This window comes from Bombus fervidus, chromosome 8 (genome assembly GCF_041682495.2).
Source record: "Bombus fervidus isolate BK054 chromosome 8, iyBomFerv1, whole genome shotgun sequence".
Classification (NCBI taxonomy): Eukaryota; Metazoa; Arthropoda; class Insecta; order Hymenoptera; family Apidae; genus Bombus; species Bombus fervidus.
Genome location: NC_091524.1, coordinates 5,187,038 through 5,207,234, shown reverse-complemented (window position 1 = coordinate 5,207,234; position 20,197 = coordinate 5,187,038). Strand labels below are relative to the sequence as shown.

General features: G+C 47.4%; 1 protein-coding gene across 2 annotated transcripts in view; it reads left to right on the top strand.

Annotated features, from left to right (window-relative positions):
• Positions 1 to 20,197, top strand: part of Tmtc2 (Transmembrane O-mannosyltransferase targeting cadherins 2) — a 221,152-nt gene that overhangs the window by 39,269 nt on the left and 161,686 nt on the right. For both annotated transcript variants that reach the window (XM_072009581.1, XM_072009580.1), the window contains exon 3: positions 8,741 to 10,382. In XM_072009581.1, coding sequence (XP_071865682.1) covers positions 10,297 to 10,382 — 86 coding nt within the window. In that variant the 5' untranslated portion in view covers positions 8,741 to 10,296. The remainder of the gene's footprint in view (positions 1 to 8,740; positions 10,383 to 20,197) is intronic.

The following is a 20,197-nucleotide window of genomic DNA, read 5'->3' as shown; positions in this document are numbered from 1 at the left end:
AACTTCAATTTTCCAGGCTAGGTGGAGTCGCTCTCGTTACCGCGGAAACTGTTTCGAAACTGAAACCAGCTCCGAGAACGTTACATCTGGATTACCCGTGTTAATTGTGCCATCACGACAGAAGCGGAGAATCAATGAAAACGAAACGAAGAGAAGGTCGAGCGTAGCGAACGAGTCGCGCCAAGTTCACGTAATCAGAGAAAGTGAGTCTGTACGTACGCGTCCTTCCGCCGAAGTTTTATAGGGTAAACAAGAAACTATGGAATCCTATTATGGAAGAAACCGTCTATCTCCGTTTCGTTCCTGCCTGCATTCTGCTCTTTCTCGCACGGTTACCCCTTTTTCTATTTTCTGCTTCGCTTGTGTACGCGTCTTTATTTCCACCGTCGTCTACTAAGCTCGCCAGGTGACCAAAAAGCCGAGATAAGTCCTCTTAAACGAGAAAGGGAGCAGGTTGTCAGTTCGAAAACCACGGATCGTCTTATTGGATTTTCTACAAGTGGCGTCAGCTGGCGCTTGTTTACATTTTTTAGCGCAAAACGAGCGCGCTCGTATTTTATCTGCATCAGCCTCTCTGACCGTTTCAAGGGGAGACGGGCTGCAAGTACGTTAGAGCAGAAGATATGACTTTTTACGGTTGCAACAGCGATGGAAAGGTGGAGACACAACGACAGATGGTGCTCAACAAGTCGGGCCAGTGCTCCCTCGTCCTGACTACCGTCTCTCTTTCTCACACTCTGTTCGTTGTATTCGCAACTCGAATCTCCGTCTTCGTTCACTCAGCCTTACAGGCCATCGTAAATGTCTTCGCTTTTCTTTGTCATGCATTTCCATTCGAGATACGTAATAACGTCGCGCGTTTACCCACTAAGATTTGTTACATTTATCAGGCAATTTTTTTCGGATAAATTGTTTAATTAGAGCTGGCACATACGCGATTTTAGCGTTTTCCGTGCGCCTGCCGTTTTTTCTCTGTAGCGTGAAACGAACGTTTCGCTCTGCAAACGAGAGAGTAATTTTTTTAATGTACAGCATTATTCATTAAGCTCCCTTTAAGGAGAGGCGTCCCGACCGCCTGCTAATTTACACACGGTTGTCTTAGAAATTTAATTAAACGAACACCCTGGCTTTATTTGCCGCGTGCCACGCCAGGCAAATCGTCTTTGAGCGGCGACTGCTTTTTCATTCCAAAGCTTCTCTCTCCCGGCGGGCAGCACGCGGTTCGAACTTCTGTCCGGCATTAGTCGTCGCTTTGGCTTGTACATCGAGAAGAATGATCCGGTGTACCGGCAAGAAGAAAGCCACGAAGCCGCGTCCCTCTCCCCGTTGGGAGATGCTTTTCCTTTGGAGGACGCATTTGCATCCAACTTTGTTACACTTGGTCGAACGACAAAGACATACACGAAGACAAGCAGTCGCAGATGGCCGAAACTTTGCCGCTAGGACAATGCCTGAGGAAGAAGGGACACGAGTAGAGCGAGTGGTTGCTTTGGAGGAATGGTTTAATCGGCCTCCTTCTCTACTACCGCTCGTTTCTCCAGTGTTACCCCTGTCCCGCTCCGCTTCATTCAACCCTACATATCACCCTTTGCTCTGGTTATCCGTCGGCTGACGAACAATGCCTTGCTCTCTAGCTCGATGGAAACTGAGCCATCTCTCGTCTCTCTCCTTTTCCCTTTCCGTTTCTCCTTCGTTTCGGCTTGAATTCCCTACTTTCTCCCGTCTCTCCTTTTCTCTTCTGTTTCTCTATACCCACGCACACAAACACACACATATGCATGCTCGCGCGCAGGCGTATATACATTGGAATGCACGTGAACACGTTCGAAGGCGGTCGATGTGTACGAACGCAAAGCCCACAGTTTCCCCTTTGGAGCACCACTTTCCCGGTGGAGTTTTCGACGGACCAGCTGTTGTAAAGCCACGAACGGAGAACGAGTGGAAAGAGGAGTCGTGTTGCCTTATAGAATTTTCGACTGGCGATTACCGGAATCGCTTTAGAGCATTTTACACTACTCGTTAGAGAAGGGTTGTCTCTCCTGCGGGAATAACGCCTTGCTATTGAGCCGTCGTTGTAACCGGGAAACTTTTCCAACAAATGCGATTCGCTGTGGCTTTTCGCAATTTTCCCTCCGTTCACCCTTTCCCTCTTCTTTCTGTTCTTCGATTCACGTCGGATAACCGATTACGAAACGAGATTACACGCGATCGGGCGCCAATTCTGTATATACAGTATCGGTTGAACGCAATATCGTTGGGATAGTGCACGCGGCGGATATCCGTGGTAGTTGCACGCAGGGAATAAATTTTCGCTCGTTCAATTAATTAAATTTCGTCAGGAAATTAATTAACCTCTTCGCTGGTAATGAAGTCGATATTGCTGGAAATGGGATATACGCACTTTGATAACCAAATTAATTTTCCATGCCATTGTGTATGGATTACCTTTTTACGTGGTCTTTCTATTCTTCAATGGAACAGGTTTTCCACTTCTGACCTGCTTGTTGGTTTCCCACGTAGCGGCTGTGTTTTCTTACCCGCAAGAGCAGGAATTATCAAGCTTTCTGATAGGGCAGTGTTCGAAGAAATATTCTCCAGCGTCAGTAAACATGCAGAGCTTGCCCGCCAGCGAGAAATTTCGCAGAATTTCACAGTAGATGGAAAGGTTTGCGAGAGGAAAAACGGAACATTAAAAGACGCGTTCATTTCAAACATATAACGAGACACCTTTTTCTCGGTTTCCTTGCGTTCGCCTCGAGTAAATTCGATCCTTCGAATTAAAGGGTCTGGCAGCGTTTTACGGTCTCATCGATTTCTGGCCCCTCGGTGTTTCTTAATGGAACAGGGTCGAACGGGTGGACCAATTCCAGCTTGTAGTGGAAATATTTAATTCACCGTCATGTTCGTTGACGGCACAAAGGTGCTCGGAAATCGATAAGTGCGGCGAAGCTTCTCTATCGCGTGGAATTCGAAAAAAGATGCAGTCATAGGCGAAAATAGGTCTCCGTAAATAACCTCTTTGATTCGTACTTTATTGTCCGCGTCCCACTTCTTACCATTGTTCTTGCGGCCTTCTATATTCTACGCTATTCAGTTACATGCGACAACGAAGGATCTGATGAACCGCGAGCGAGCTCTCATCTTTTCAATGATTTACGCGAATTAATTACAAACGACCCCGAAAGTGTTCATAATGCAGCGATAGCTGTAATCCGACAAACGATCGCTGTCAGCGTCCAGATTTTACTGTCCCGTATTACACACCTCGATCAGATTTGCTTGGCGCTGTGCCAGTAAATCATTACCAATTATCGTTTAATTAACTGCGGATATTATCGGCGTTAATCCAGGCCGTTCCTAAACAAATGCATTATTCGGTTATCGTGGGCTCGGCTCCGAATTTTCATCGCAAAATTATAACACGGATGGGATTCATAATAGAGAGAAACTTTCGGCAAAATGTCAATGGTCCGGTAGAGTAACAGGGATCAAGCGGAAGAACAGTGGATACCTGTTGTTGGTTGTCACGGACGACCGCGGTGGAATGTAGGGTGCGCGCCGCGCGTGCTACAGGGTGCAGATTTGCAAGAAGTCCGGCTAAGTCGTTCCAGGTATCTCGCGCGGATGTCATGTAACGAACAAAGCAAATCGTAGCGGAGCTTTCCCGCGCCATTCATTTGCGCGCGTTCGTGTGTCTGGCACGAAAGGTGCGAGCGCACAGTGGAAACGCGGAATGAGAGCAGCAAGACGTTGCGCCGGCAGCTTGATAGCTGACCCGTTTTGCTGTGTGATTTCCAGCGCCAGAAATCAGAGTTGGTCGTTTGTTCGGTTTTCCGTGATCGTCGTCGGTGAACCGAGGACGTCGAGTCACGATCAACGTCCCCTTTCTCGCAAGCGCGAAGAATAGCTCGAAGCCGTTTGTTCGTCGCTCACGGTGGAGCCAACGACCCCGTGAACGAGCGCCGATGAGTGTGCGGAAAATTGCGATGAAATATCGGCTCGCGCGGCAACAGGGGAGGAGGGTCCTTGTGTGTCCGAATATGACACCAACGATCAAGAAAGCGTGAAAAGAGGGTTTAAACGGCTCTTGCTTCGATTATATTCGTTGTTGATTCACAGCCTTTGAATATCTTCGCGGGTACAGTTGGCGGATCGAGAAACGTTGTGACCGATATTTTACTGCTCGACACATCCGTCTTAGTTCTCTCCCTTTGGTAGTTTAAGAGAAACAAGAGAAAGTAAATACCAAAGAGCATAACGCGTTGGTGTCGACTCGCGGAACGGTTGATGCGATTTAGAAAACGTCGAATCCGGCGTCGTACAAATCCTCGTTCAACGCGCAGGCATCCACGGGGTGGCAATAGCACGTATTTTTGAAATACCTGTCGGGCTCGCCGGGGAAATGATAAATCGAATTTCATTGTCGATTTGGACGCGTTTGGCTGGTATGTGGCCTCTTCGGATCGGTTAGATCGTCTCGATTCAAGGGAAAACGACGCTCTTGCGGTGGACGGGAAAACGCGCGCTGCCGTGTCAGCGACAAGGCCTCATAGATTTCACAGCGCCGTGTTGAACCTACTCTTGATACCAGTTGTTAACAACATTGAACGTTGTAGTTACAACGGCGTCCGAGCGTACGCGTACACACGGGGACCAAGCGGACGAACGAACGAACGAACGAATGAACGAACGAGCGGTTCTGCTCGTTCCGGCAACAGCGTGCTCGAATAATGGCGTTGAATTTTCCGCGTTCGCACAGCCCGCGGCACGGATATCGGAAAAATCTCGGCAACGCGGTAACGCGGCAGTTTCGATAGGGAACGAGGACGAGCCACGGGCGCGTTCTATTCTCTCGTCCCAACGTCGAAAATGCGCGTGTCGATCGATAATCACTATCGTTGATACCGGTTACCGAGCAATTCTTTTCCCCGCTCGTACCAATTCGCCGATTAAAACGCTATCCGCGGACACCTATATAATAGCGTCAACTATGGGAGCTTGTATGATTTCAGAAGGCTCGGGTGAATCGCGTCATGAGAATCCGATCGTTTGCTCCAAGATGAGTATTTCGGCCGAATTTCATACCCGAAATAATATTTACGAGCTCGTCAAACTTTATAGAATTTTATTTAGAAATCACAGTATTTTCTCTATTGTTCTGTGGAATTCGAGCGTCAAATTGTATTTTGACGTACTCGAATTCCCACCACGTATTTCTCTGTTTCTGCTTGACTTTTTTTTCCCCCAACATGCTATGTCCGGCTGTCCATGTAACTTCACCGACGCAACGGTTACGTGTCATACCTTTTTCGACCAAACGACCAACTCGTTGATCACCGAAAATTGTTTCTAATCGGACGATGTATTTCGGATACGCGTTTCGTTAACTCACGTTTGCACCCGTGGTTCGTTAATTTCGCGTTTACTAAAAGTTATTTCCACTCGCTACCATTCAATTTCTATTTTAAGCGTAAATCGTAAGCGCGGTGCTGCGTGCCGAAGGGTGCCGTGAGCCAACATAATCCTACCCGATATACCAATTTCCTCTTCGAGATCGTTCCGCTGCAAAATTTCGCCTAGTAATTCGCTATCTAAAAGGTGACGGAACGAAGTAACAGGTAGGATTACTATAGTCGTATGGTTATCGGCATCGAAACCGTCAAATCCATCGGGTCACTCTTTTTCCATCTTTTTCCACTATTATTCTCCCTTCCCCCCTCGATCATCCATTTCAGCCTGGAGCGCAACCCAGTTTACGTTCCAGCGCATGCGATCCGGCGCGGTCGCATCAGAATTAATTTCCTTGCAGCGAAATCAAATGGCATTCGATTTCCAACGTGGCTGCAAATAATTGGGAAACCGCGTTACCGATTGCTAACGACTCGTCCTTAACGACGCCAGTGTTACCTCATCTATGCGTTCGAACGCCCGAAATCACTCGAATTATTTAGATATTATCGCCGTTGTGGGATGAAAGCTGCGTGGTGTAGAAATCGCGTAAAGCGATTTGAGAAACGGTTTGGACGATACGAATCGTACGAAATGTTTCTAAGTAGCGAACAATCGCAGGCGACCCTTGTTCCTTTAAGTGGAAACGCGTGTTCCTTTTTTATGGCACGATCGTAGTACACACTGTGGTAGATCCATTTAGTCACAGTTTTTTTCCGCGATTAAACTGTCGTGCTTGACCGCCGCGGCAACAAGATCGAAAATGTTGCCTCTGTTTTAAAGTTCACCGGTGGATTGCAACCGCCGACGCGCTGTGGTGGTTTCCATAGAACCTCTACCATTTTAATAACCAAAGAGACAAAAGTGTTTTTTCCTTCGTTAAGTTTTTTAATCTAAATCCACGAGCTTCCGGAAAAAGCTTTTTGTACCTCTAACAGTTTTTAAGCCAGCGTAAGAGGCGTGAAACTCTCGAGGGCGGTTTCATCTCGCGTGAATCCGTGCACTTGTAGCCAACAGAACCTGCGTGTCCTTTAAACTTCGCCATATCCACTAGCTCTTAGTATCCTTAAATTCTCCAATAAAAAAAAAAAAAAAAAAAAAAAAAGGATAGAGAAGAGAAAACTGGATCAAGCGTCTATTTTACCAATTACGTCCCATCGAAATTTCCTCCACCTCCATGCAAATATTTAAAACAGTCGTCGGAACAATCGTTCGACGATCTTTCCATTTATCCGACGTATTCCCGTGACAATGTCTCATCGCCGATGAAAAACGCGGAAAAAGTAGTTAGAATCTAAATTTAGCATGACAATTGAAACTCGGTGCCCTTGTGGATACGAGTCGTAATAGGCCAGCCGTGTCATGTAACAGTCGTCTGTCGAGTTGCTTTCGATTCGAGCGAGTTGGTTGCGGTGGAGGCCGACGTGAAGGGCGCATGCCCCGCGATTACTTCGCACGATAATTCGCAACGAGGCGCGTATAACCGGGCTTGTCCGGGAGGATCGCGTGGTCGCCGGTCATCGTATCTCTACCCTTCCTCCCCCGCCGACATACTGATGTCCAGCTGCCACCATCGGTCGCCGGGAACAGCACACCGCGCGGAGGGTCCGCATTAGCCCATTATCTTAATCTGCCAGCGCGTGGGACAAATAACAGGGTAGCCTAGCCGCACACATCCCACCGCGACCCACCGCCGCCACACGTCTCCGGTACGCTCTCTGCCTCCTTCTGCCCCATAGCCATGTCGTGCCCCGTCGCGATGTACATGCTCGCTTCGTTTATATTACGGTCAACGGAAGGTAATATTTTTTTTTCCAACTCTAGAAACATTTTTTCTCTCCTAAGCCTCCGGGTATAAGGCTGGTTATCTAATTGATTACGCGATCGTTGTGGCGATTCAGCACGCGCCGGTTGCGTCGATATCGAGCTCGTGCGAATTACGAGGGAATATGTGCAGGTGTTACGTGACCCTTCGCAAGAATATATTATATTAGAATTTAATGGGAGAATGTGTTTTTACGATATATTTCGTGATGACACGATGCGTTTGAAGCTATAGACTAATATCTCGTTGGCAAAAACGGTATGTTCGTGACTCGTGCAGTAGCGTCGATACTCGCGAGCCACCCCTCTTCGAGCTCCGTGGGTCACGAGGACGAGGAACAGAAAGAAGGTGGACAGAGGTCATTTGGAGGGTGGTGGCTCCAATGGAATGGTGTACACGTGCAGTGTAATATACGTCGCCTCATACGCTCGACCGTTCCTTCCCGTATATAATCGGCCGGTGCCCATTCCGTGCGCACAATTGTTTACCCATGCCTCGTTCTGGTCCCTTCGTTGACTTTCGATCGACTCTCATTACCCAGCGCGTTTATGTGTCGTGCTTTATGTGACAGGGGGCTAAGTGGTAAGCAGGCTGATTAGGGGTTTTCTCGTGATTGCTTTTTTTTCAGCTCGTTTCATTGTCCACACCTGTTTAATATTAATCGCGGATCGATTGCACGCTCGTGTTTAACGTTAATTTGTTCGCGGTTATTTATTAAAAGCTTCGAAACGACACGCGCGCGATTGTCGAAGAGCTATGATAAAATTTCGAAAGGAGATCGATGCAACGAATCTAACGATTACATAAAACGAGCACGCTGTTTTCTTATTCGCCTCTATTGAATCACGTTGAATGTTTCCTGAACAAAGGCTATGCGGTACTGCGAGGATTACGCGGAGGTAACGTGGAAAACTGTACGGATAATTTGCGTTGCAATTGAATAACACATTATCCGACGCAAAGGACGATATTTAGCACATTCATTTGGTTAATTGAAAACTCCGCGAGAATGTCTTTCGTTCGAAGAGAGATGGGTGCAGTCGTGTACGCCACGGCTAAGTATACTATCACCGAGCGCAACTGCAACGGTTAAAACAATACTCATGACGAATGTACGCTTCACGCAGCCCCTTGCGCGCAATTAATTATTCGCGACTATAGTGATTAATCGTGGTAATTCGAGGGTGCAGAGGACTGAAACGGCAACACCGAGGGACAGAGAGCACGTTACAAGCCACCTATTTAATATCGCGATACCAAGCTGCGGACCAGCGATCTAACTCGCGGAGAAAAGAAATCTTTGAATCTCTTTAACACCTGTTGTCTGCGCGTTTTTTTTTCTCCTTCATCATCCATCTTTTTCTTCCTTCGCGCGATTACAATCGTTGCGCCCATTTTTCTCTATCTCGTATCAGCATTCGTCTGATTCAACGACTAAAGGCGGACACGTAACTATTATTCTTGCAGAGTGTCTCCAGTCAACTGATATCTACCTAGCGATATCGCAAGACGTTCGAAAAAGTCTAAGATGAGAATTCATACATGTACGCGTCGCGTGTGGCGAAGGATCCGTAAACGACGTTGCGCGTCATTTTCTAAAAGGCCAGCTATCGGTCAGCAACGTCGCGTCGTCGGGGTTGCGGTTAATCCAGTCCGTTGGTCGCGGTCGTGGTCGTGGTCGGCATCGTGCACGCGGCCGGTCGTAGATAGTGGGTGGCAAGGTTGTCGAGAAGCATGCAGAGAAGAGAGCCCAGGATGAGAGAGAGAGAGAGAGAGAGAGAGAGAGAGAGAGAGAGATAGGGAGAGAGAGTGAGAGAAGAGGAGGAGAGAAGAGGAAGAGAGAAGCGAAGGAGGACCAGGAAGCATATCGGAGGATGAGGAGCAGGAGGTAGGAGGAGGACGCAAGAGGAGGAGAAAGAGCAGAGAAGCGAGCAAGCGCAAGCGCCTGTCCGATCAATGCCCGTCTCCCGCTTCTATAAAGCACTCGTCCTCGGGGGGCGCGCGACAGTTGGCGTTCCGCATTCGGAACATGCGCCGCGTCGCGGTTATACCGAGATCACTGTTTCTCTCACAATTAGAAAACCTTCTTGTACGTATCATTCTCGCCAGCTCGTTCGGGAGAAAACGTCGGGTGAATCTCGGCCCGAAAACACATCGTTAATGGTGACCGACCTTGTTGCGTCGCACCAGTCTTGTTTATCGCGGCGAGGAAAGCGGTCGCGTGTGTTGCTCTTCGATTACAATAACATTGCACGAAAATCGTTGGAACGGCACGGACTAGAAATTGCGCAGTTCGACGTGGAACGTCGCACGATCGTAATCTAACGTAAACTCGATTTCCAATAAGTGATCGCGATTCGAGTCGCGTTCAGCAGTGATCAAACGGAGAACGCGATCGGTCAACGAGTGATATCGTCGAGATAAGTGTCGCGGAGAGTGGTTGTTCGCTGACAATTGGTAAAAAGAAATTCGAGGAGAATAGGTTGGAAGGTAGGAGCGAGTTCGGAGCGCGGGACGATAATACGCAGCCAGTGGATCCGCGATCACTCCGTCGCGTGTTCCCCGGAAATCCGGCGCGTCGAGCACCGATGTCCAGGCTCCGCGCCACCGTTCCACAGACGGTCTGACGTCACGACCATTGACGATCGAGTTAGCCGAGTTAGAGGCGCGTTCTCGAACGTCGTCTCCGAAGCATCACCGACGATTCGGCCGATCAGATCGTTTCACGTCGCGCGTCACGGCACGACGAAGCCGCGGCTTGATTACTGGCTCGTTTCTCGCGACGTGTCAGCGACATTCGTCCCGGGCGAGATACATCCGGGCAGGCGTCAGAGCGGCGGTCGCTGGACCGTCCGGCGGACGTCTCGACCGCCGTACGGCGAACCGCTGGAGCCAGGAGGTGGAAAAGGAGGGGCTGTGGAGGTGGTGGAGGAGGAAGGCCCGCGGACGTGCAACAAGTTAAGAGGTCACCGCCGCTACCGTCGACATCGCTGCCGCCGCCACCGTCCTTGCCACGATGTGACATGGATATCCTAGCCGTAGCCTGCGCCCTCGTCGCCACGGCCCTCTACTGCAACACCCTGCAAGCGGGTTTCGTCTACGATGATCGGTGAGTTCACTGTCACTTTTTTTTACACGTTGCTTTACCTCGACCTTGTTTCGTGGCCTTACGTTCCTTGGTACATCGACGTATATTTTCATGCGTTCAAATAGTTATATTCGAATGTCAGATAGGAATCTTGATATTTGCGTTGTTCTCGTTTCATTGTATTCGATTACAGACGAGAGAAAAAGCTTCGTTGCTCGAGTCTGTTTATATCCCTTGGTTGTAAACATATTAGAAACACCGTGTGTATGCTACTCTTCTTTTTCTTACTTTCATAAATGATACAAAGGCGAGCAGTAAATTAGCTGGAATCTCGAATTTAGGACAACGATATAGACAGGGCCAGGGCATCGGCCTTCGTGAATTTTCATCAAATAACACGCGTCATCGAACGCTTGTCACAGCGCGAACGAACGATTTAAATAGGTGATTTATGGGGATTTAAAATTAATCATCAACTGTAGGTTACGACAGGCTGTTTAATGACAACGATAATGATAGGATATTTATCGGCACGGGAGCAATAGACGGTAAATGTAGAATGTAACTGCAAATAAGCTCAAACACAATGAATAAAGGACAAGTCGCAGCTGGATAAGCTGATTTACGAGGTCCCGCGATTTGCGTTCCGATTTCATTTAATCCGATTCCATTCCGGTTTAGTTAATCAGATATTACTAATTACCTACGCTAACGGTGGTAGCAGGGCGCAAATCATATGCCGCTGCATTAGCGTTACTTGTTTTTGTACATTCGCTTTGAAATTATACGTTTCTACGATCGAAAGTCAGTTACCTTGCGATAGTATCTGGCCACGGTATTCCTGTATCTCGCCCTGTTCTTTCGTCTTTATAGAATTTCGATCGAAAGGCAACGTTCATTGGACGCTTCGGAATTTCGCCAGCCATCAGAAAACCTATAACGCGCTGCTTGGTGCGAATAATCGCTACAACTCGCGATATTATTCAGGAGTCGCGGGCGAATAGATAGAATTCGACACGCAGGATGCAACGACGAAACACGACGGTGTATAATCTGAAGTTACTCTTGCGATAAGCGTCCTTAATCCGAAGCTCTCGAATTCTATGATACCGAATCCCTTAATTGAGTATCCCGTAATCTCCGGGACATCGTAGTTGCGGGTCGATCAGCTGCGAGGTCGGTGTGCTCACCGAACCAAGCCCGATTACGTACTTCTGGCGTCATCGATGGGAATCTGTTGCATCGTTATCGCGCGAGCGCGCCTCCGTGAACGTTTCACGGGGTGCAACGGTCCACCGCCGATAACTTCTCTCCACCCATTGACAGTACAGCCGATAACGCGCCGATTTATTCGCCTGCATTTTCGACGATAAGCTCTCGAGCGTAAGAACCGCGCGGCTGGTCTTTGTTGCATCGCCGAATCGGCTCGATTCGGATACGATCAATTGCCACCCCTTAAGTGTATACGGTGTTTGATAAATCATGAAATAGTTAGGGGAGTGATTTCGTAATATATTGCTTCGATCATGCTGGCATTGTGAAAGAATTTGACATTTGAAGATGTTTTACAATTAAGAGCTGGATATCGAACATTTCTGATAGCTGTTAGCAGTTTGTTTCTCTTTAAAACTTTGATCATGAACTTGTAATGTAACGTATTTCTACGTTTTATCGGTATTTTTATCTTTTTTATTTAGTTAGGTATTTCGAATTTAATGTATTATTTAACGAAAATAGCTGGCACCCGACATTTCTTGTCGTTCGATACACAACGATTCTCGTTATAAATAGTTGGACCCAGTGTAATGGAATAACGCGGCTACCGGCTAATCGTACGAATTAGTTTATTCCGGGGTTCGCGTTAGAAATCAACCGACCAGCCTGTTCTAATGGAATTGCGTGTACCGGTTGGTCCGACGATCAAACGTTTAATCGCTGAATAAATTTCAATGCGACCAGCCTACGAACGAGATGTGGCAGCGAAGTCGCTGATATATCTCATCCTCTCAATTTTTTTCTTTCCCTTCCTCTTCCTTTTTTTTTTTTTTCTCATTACCGTTCTCTCTTTTAGACGAACTGTCTTCTCCCGCCACGATACTCTCTATGGAACCTTAAAATCTCGGCTAATAACGAAAAACGGGCGCCAGCATTAAGCCGAGATAATTTTTCACCCATATCCGGCCCATTAGCGGCCACCTCGTTCGATGCAACCGCCAAAGCTAAAACGGCCAATGCGCTCGTGGCGACCATAATCAAGTCGAGTCCAGTTATGAACGAGAGCCGAGTTTCCATCGTCGCCCTTTTTGCCTGGTCTCCTCCATCTTTCTCTTTTTCGTTTTCACTTCCTCGCGCGATCTATCTCGCGCTAACCTCGCCTTTCTCATCCCCCACTGTGTTTTTCACCGTTTTCCTGCTCGTTTCCCGTTTCCGTTCTTCCCTGGTCGCAGTGTTAGCATCGCGACAATCGCAAAAAGTTGCCCAACGACGTTTTACGCGGCTAAAAAATTCTTTCTCTCTGTCGGCCCTGACTCACCGACGCGACACGACGTACTGTGCGATGTTCGTGTTGGTTTGTATCGGGGGATCGGTTTCATCGCGCCAAATCCATCGCCATTTCTACCGGATCGCAGCCCGGAAGGGTAACCCCCGGTGTCAGGTCGGATAAAAAATGAAGAAAAGTTTGTATGATAAATAGGAGATACGAGATCCGAAGATCCCGTCTGGTTTAGCCTGGGCGCAAAGGTTTTACTCCCGCAGTTTACCCCGTCTCGAGAGTTTATTCTGGCCGCGTTGCGCCATGCTAAAACTCATGGGATAATAAAAGCATCGTATTTTACTGCGTCGCGCCGGCCACAATACCTTAGCAAAGAATACGGGGCCTGACTATATTTATTTGCCCAGCGTTTTTTTTTCGGTCACCGCGAAGGAACTTGGGGATGAAGGGAAGGACGATGGTAACCGCGCGAAAAGACCAAGAGGACCAGCGCGGCCGCCGGATAAAATGTACGAGAACGAGGGAAAAAGTTTCGGTTACATTCTATCCTCTCGTCTAGTCGAGTCCTAATCTCGTAAACCGACGCATTTCCGAGATATGCAGCCGGGCGTGCTTGCACTTAGAGACGCTCGCAGCAACGTGCTACGAGCTCGGAATAAGAAAAGTTACCGGGCTCGAGGCTTAGTTCTCTTTCCCTTACAGCGATGCCTGTGAATAATACGGCAGCAGCATTCGACGGTGGAGCGCAATTCGGTCGCAGCAAATGTAAACCACAGCATTACTATTTCAGTTTCGCGCGGACTTTTCAGAAGACGTACGCGTCTTTCCAGCGAACAACGTATAAATAATTGACGGAGCTGTTGATACCGGGTATTTCGTGTCTTTCGATGGTAACCGAAAGAAAAGGAGAGAGAAAGAGAGCGCGCAGGGCATAGAAAGCGTGTAGTATTTTCCAACTGGAAACAAGTACAATCTCGCGCGTATAAATAATCGAAATCGATTACCAAACGGGTTGTTTTCCAAGTGTTTTTGTTTCCAGTTGATCCGTAAAAAAGTCTACTCGCGGAATGGAGTGCCAGGGAAACGTGTTACGCGAACTGTTTAAACACGTTTGCACACGGGTATCACGGGTATCGAGAAAATAACAACGCGCAACCAGTGCGTCGTCGCTGCGTGGACCACGAGCGCGTGTGTGTTTATGTTTTCGTTAAATAATGGAATTAAGCTCTTTTAAAACCTTTTTTCGAGCAGTCTGTTATTTCACGGTACATTCGTTTTACACCCGACCGTTTCCCGTCGGTACGTCGAACGCTCGTTTTCCATCGGTTCAACGCGTTACAATACTACCACCACCACCACCACCACCACCACTATCATCATCCTATTACCACATTCGTATAATTTCTCTTCGTAGCCGAACATTACGGAAAAATGTTTCATTTCATCAATGGGACCGCGAATCGTTTTACTGGTTTCGCGCCTGACAAATCCATACACCGTTCCTCCGCTTTGTCCGTTACATTTGCGAAAATGACGGCGGCATTCCGTGTACGCCCCGCGCGAATCGATAATTCCCGATAATCAATTACGTATAGCAATATCAGAAATTACGGTCGCTGGTTTCCCGGAACGGAAGACGGCTACTTCTCTACATCGTGTTTAAACTTCACTGCATGGAAAACACGAGCGAGCGTCGTCTACCGCCTGTTTGTTGTAACGGCCGGTCATCCAAGAGTATTAAAAAATTGCATCGTTTGGCCGGTCGTGCGTGTAACGTAGGGGCGGAGCGGGACGCGGGCCGAAACGAGGATTTCCACTCAAATTAACCTGGTAGCGCGCGCAGCTTCGAATCGAATCGGTCGACGCTGGCTGAAAACGGAATGCAAACGAGAGAAAGAGAGGAGGCACAGAGAGAAAAATGTGCCGTGCCGCTTGCGAGCGTTTCTGGCCGCGCGTAATAGATCTTGGATCGCATGCAAATCCGCTCGTTGTTCCACTCGCGTTGTCAGCTGCGACTGACAATGCAGGATGAGCGCGCTCTCAGGATGAGCTCGACGGAAAGAGAGTTGGCGTGCAGGTGAGCTATGGTAGGCGACGGAATTCAAAAATCTGGTCGTACGCCGTAATGTTTTAATATTGCTTTTTGCAGCAACGATATCTCTGCCGTTGAAGATGGATGAATTTCCCGGACATTTCTAAGATCGTTCGAAGTCGCGTGTCTTTAAATCATATGGTTTCGACGAGCCTCGCTTGTCTAGTTCTTAGAACTATAGCGGACGATGACTGGTACAAATCGATTGCTCTCCGATATAACAATGCTTTTTCTCCGGATGACAAATTCGAGCTATTTGTCACATGCATTGCTCTCTATTCTATCGGCGTGCTCCTATTAAGAGAAATCAATCGGCTTTTATCGCTCATTCTCACTCATTCCCGCGATATGCCGCGCGAGCAGTTAGTCCGCGCATCGTATCATAACATCTTTCATTCGGTGAACTCGTCACCATGGAAATTGTTTCTCCCTCGATATGACATCTCGTACAGCTGGCACCCGTATCTTTAATTCTTCACTCTCGATTCTAGCATCGACCGGTAATCAAGGAGCCCATGATAGAATAGTCATTCACAGAATGATCATGTGGGATGGTGCGGCTGACGGTGAACGAACAAACGCAAAGGGTCGAAACAAAGAGTCGTTCTCGGACGCGTTGTCGAGCGTGAACGGTTGGCGCAGCTGCCGGTTGGACCTCGTCATTTGGCCGCTGGCTGAAATTCTTGCAATTCCGTCACTGGAATATCGGTTTATTTATTCGTGCCGGCCAACAGCGTGGCGCTTATGTATGCGCGGATGGACGATGCTGTGCACTGTGAACGAATAAAGCTGCACGGCGTTGTGCCATTTCGTGCGATGCGATAGAGGGTGTAGCTCGGCCAGTGCACACCCGGTCGACGAGCATTTATCCTGCGGGACAGAATGGCCCTGGATCGATGCGTTTTATCGCGCCAGAAAGAGTACAAGCAGTTGGGCAGAGAGATTATTTATCGTTGGGCTCTTGGCCTTGATAGGGTCTTACGGTTCCCATGAAATACAACTTGTCGTTGATGGAAGCGTGCTCCGAAGATCGGAAAACAATAGAAATCCGACGTATTTATACATCCTTCATACAACCTCCCTCCGCGGGGGGTTACTACCATGTGATAGGTCGAGCTAGGGGATTGCAACGACCCAATGTCGCGGGTTTACACGTACAGGCGAGAGAACGTATACAATTCCGGTGAACGCTACGCCTCGATAGGTAGGCTTTGAGAAACGAAAGTAGTACGAATTTTGTAAGGCAACGTCAGCCTAGAATAAGCTCTATGTTTATCAAAGTTACGGTGGATTAGATGGCAAGATACGAGCTGCGGTCTTTTTGACGTGAATTCGTACGTTGGCGAAAGGAACCGATGTATCGACGAATGTTTGTTCATCGTTTAGCCGGTTTTCTTTCCGTGAAGTAGCGAAACATGGGGAACACCCAGCGCCGTCTCTTCCTCGTCTTCTTCTTGTTGGCTAGCAAAGACGATGAATACGTCTAGGTGGATGCTCGAAAAGCGAGCCGTGCAAGAACTCGTACTTTTTTGTATTTCGCTCTTTCAGATCGTGCCACGCGCCATTCATTGACCACTGACCAGCCAATATCGGTAAGAGATTTCTGTCGGCTGCTCGCGGAGATTCCTTTTGAAACAAACGATGATCCAGGGTATGGTGAAACGCGCACCCGTTGCCTTGAATACGAACCGCAACTTTCCACGGTGTTGCAGAGTTCCGGTCTGAATATGTGCCGCGTGCAATATTTTAATCGAGTCACTGTACACACTGGAACAAGCAAGAGCGCTTTATTTCCTTCTAGTCTTGTTTGTGTCTCTTCGCGCCCGAGATCACCGAGACTGGCAAATTGATGCGGGGACAGGGCTACAATTACACCGCGTGCGTCGCAAAACTAATTAGCTATAGTTAATTCGTGCGCGATTACCTAACGTAGGATTACGCGACCTGCGCGCCACGAGACACGAAAATGACGCAAACTTCGCGGAATAATGCTTAGACATCGACGATTCGAGTCGGTTTTAAAAATAGACAAATTAAACTATGTATAAGCCATGGGGATTTTTTATTTATAGCAGAATAGTTTAGGCGACAAATTTCTCTTTTATGCTGCGATGAATACGTAATTACGAAACGTCAGGGAAAAACCGATGGAAAGTATTGGATTTTCTTCACCGCCACATGAAAATCGAATATTTGGCGCGCTGTTCGCGTGAAACGATGATATAATCGAGCCGATTGGCCGATGCCAGGTGGTATCGCTCTCTCGGCCTCTCGCTTTCCCTTTTTTTTTCTCCTCTCTTTTCCCATCCTGTAACAACTTTCTCTCTCTCTCTATCTCTCGTGAAATCGGCAGTCGATCGAATTGGAACGAATCGACGTGAAGCACGCGCTGCCATTTTTATCCTCGTTTCCTGGGTCAGCCATCGCGCCACCGCGAAAACAGTATCAGCTCGAAGCAATTTTGGACGGGGTGTCGTGCGAGCCGGTAATGAATGCACTCGTGCGATTTATTAATCTATAAATGCGGCCCGATCGATCAATAGTCTACTATGGGAGTCGCATTTAGCCATTTTGCCATGAAAAGTTCACATTTATTATCATCGGGGGCGAGGGGAAGAAGGGAAGGAGTAATCTTCCGAAGTGAATTAGCATTAATTTCGAATGATGAATCGATATCAAAGGTAATTAATTATTCTTCCTCCTCTGTTCCGGTGTTCTTCCATTTCCTTTCGTTTAAAATTCACTCAATGCATTTGTTAAGCGCACCGACCGAGTTGGCAAAGAAATTTGCCGTACCGGATCGTACCAAGTTTCGATGGAATTGCGAGTTGTGAAAAATATGTCTCGTTCGAAATGAGCTAGTCGAATTTTATGCGCAATTTTAGCAAACTTGGAATTTTGTTTTGTGAATAACAACGTAACAGGTGGAAGATGGTGAACAGATTCTGAAATATAATTGATCCAAATGAAATTAGTCATCTAGGTTTCAAGAAATAATTTATCAAAGATCTAGGAACGATAGCTTTGAGCAGGCTGATGTATTAAAAAGATTCGTGGATTCGTAAATGCTCCACGGCATCTCCATCGACTGACTATCTTCAGATGCCTTCTATTCGTATTGTTATCGTTTCCAAAGAATTTACAAGCCCCGTGCACACGGTACGCTACAAAGATCAAGCTCAATTCGAAATGCCAGCTTTCTTTTCCTATCCTCCATAGAGTCGAGGTTTTTATTTTTTCCCTCGCGAGATAAAGATTCTCGGCGAAGGGAACGTTGGTTTCTCTGCAGACAGGATGCAGAATTATTTTCAGGCGGCGTTTCGGGAATAAAATCGCAGGAAGGATTTTCGCGTTGCAAGCTGGCCGCCTACCGAGATAAAGAGCGAATTCTTTCTTATCATCGCGTGGCAGTGAGCTTCCTGCTCGGAACAACAACGTTTCGTTGTTCACTTGGCAACAAAACGTTCCCGCCATCTCGCTCTTTTCTTTTCATCTTTCTTTCCTCTTCTGCCTTTTACTCGTTAGACCATCTACGCCTTCGATTCGATTCTTCCCTCTTTCTTTTTGTGTCTTCGCCCTTCTTCACTGTCTCTATCCCGTTTCTCGACCAATTCTCCAGCACCTGTTTCGCCAAGTCCCCGGGAAAACTGGTACGTCGAGCAGTTTCGGGACAACGATGGTGGTAATAGTCGAAACACCGAGGCGAGGTGTGCCGAAAGTGAAAGAGAAGGAGGGACCGATGGGCGGAGGAAGGAAGTCAAGCGAAATAGCAAATCCTCAGGCAAACGGTAGAGTCTTTGCGAATCGAGCGAGCTTAGCAGTGGATTATCTTCGCCGTATATAGTCTAACGTCAAGCTTGCCCGGATGTTCGATACCAAAGAGCTCAAAATCGTGTTCTGCCACCACCACTCGCTGCACACCGTCTCGATATCGATAGCGTCGAAACATAGATGCAACCGTGTAAATCTACGATCCTACACGCTCACGAAAATTCGCTAGCGATAGACACACGTAGACACGAACTTGGAATAATAGATTGGTCGAACCGACTCGGGAGAAGTTCAGCTCCCCATGATCGAGGGTATTCGTCGAATTTTTCCAATGTTCGCCACGATGTTCCGGCGGTAGACCTCGTTTGCGCGTTAGACTTAGCGAGAAGAAATCTGTTTGCCCAACAGTTTGATTCTTTTAGGGCGGCAGGAAGATTCGCTGACTGAATTCGTTGGAAAGATTCTTTGCTCTTATATATCTGAAGTTCCGTTTCCGGGAATTGTGGCAAGAAAAATGGCTATGCTGGAAGTCGTTTGTTAGGAGCAACTACTTGGCGAGTAAGTTGCCTAATCTGTTGATAGATTACCTTTCGCCCAGCTTAGTCCTCAAACACGACTACTAGCTACTTACAGTTAAGAAAAACGCTCGAGAGATTGTTTGTTCTCCCTATGAACTCGACATCGTTATTAGGCGAAGAATTTCGCATCGCCCTTTGAACATCCTAATCGTCGCGCCAGCAAGATGCGGTGTACGTGGTCGCTAACCTAAGCATATCACCAAAGACTGTTCCACGGGTACGATGTAGTTCATGAATAATTTGCAATAATTAAGAGAATGTCTTGACTCGAATATTGTATAGGTTCCATGGAAGTTACGCCGTTTAAGTCTGCCAAGTCTGGCAAGATTTCGCGGACTTGCTAAGTCCGCGCTGCAATATCATCATCGCCCAAGTTCCATCGCAAAGTGTATTTTAAATTAACGAGGTTTCTTTAGCGATCGAACGTTTTCATTTTCTTGCCCGAGGAAAAATGCGACCACGCGATTACGTATCGGTCCAGATATCCCACAAGCTTCTTCGATTTTGTTTCGTCGAGCAAACAAAAAGCACGTCTGTTGGAAAACAGAATGGGAACGTGTGAAACTTTAACGCGTGCGTGCGTTGAATTCATCTGATGTTTGATAGGATGCATCCGGTGGTTGATAAAACCAATAAAAGTTGAACGAACTCCGTAAATAACGAAATCACTCCACTACGTTGCTGTTTATCAACGAACGTTATGAATTTTCCAACTAACAGGTAATAATTAACTGACCTTACAAACTAAACGATGAACCAACTAGAGGAATGTAATCCATCGAATTAAAGAATCGAAGTTTCCTGGAATTTGACGCTCTGTAGAACGTATGCCGGTCGGTTGCCAGATGGCGGGAATAGAAAAGTAATATCCACGGAACGTCCATCCGCCCTTAAGTTTAAG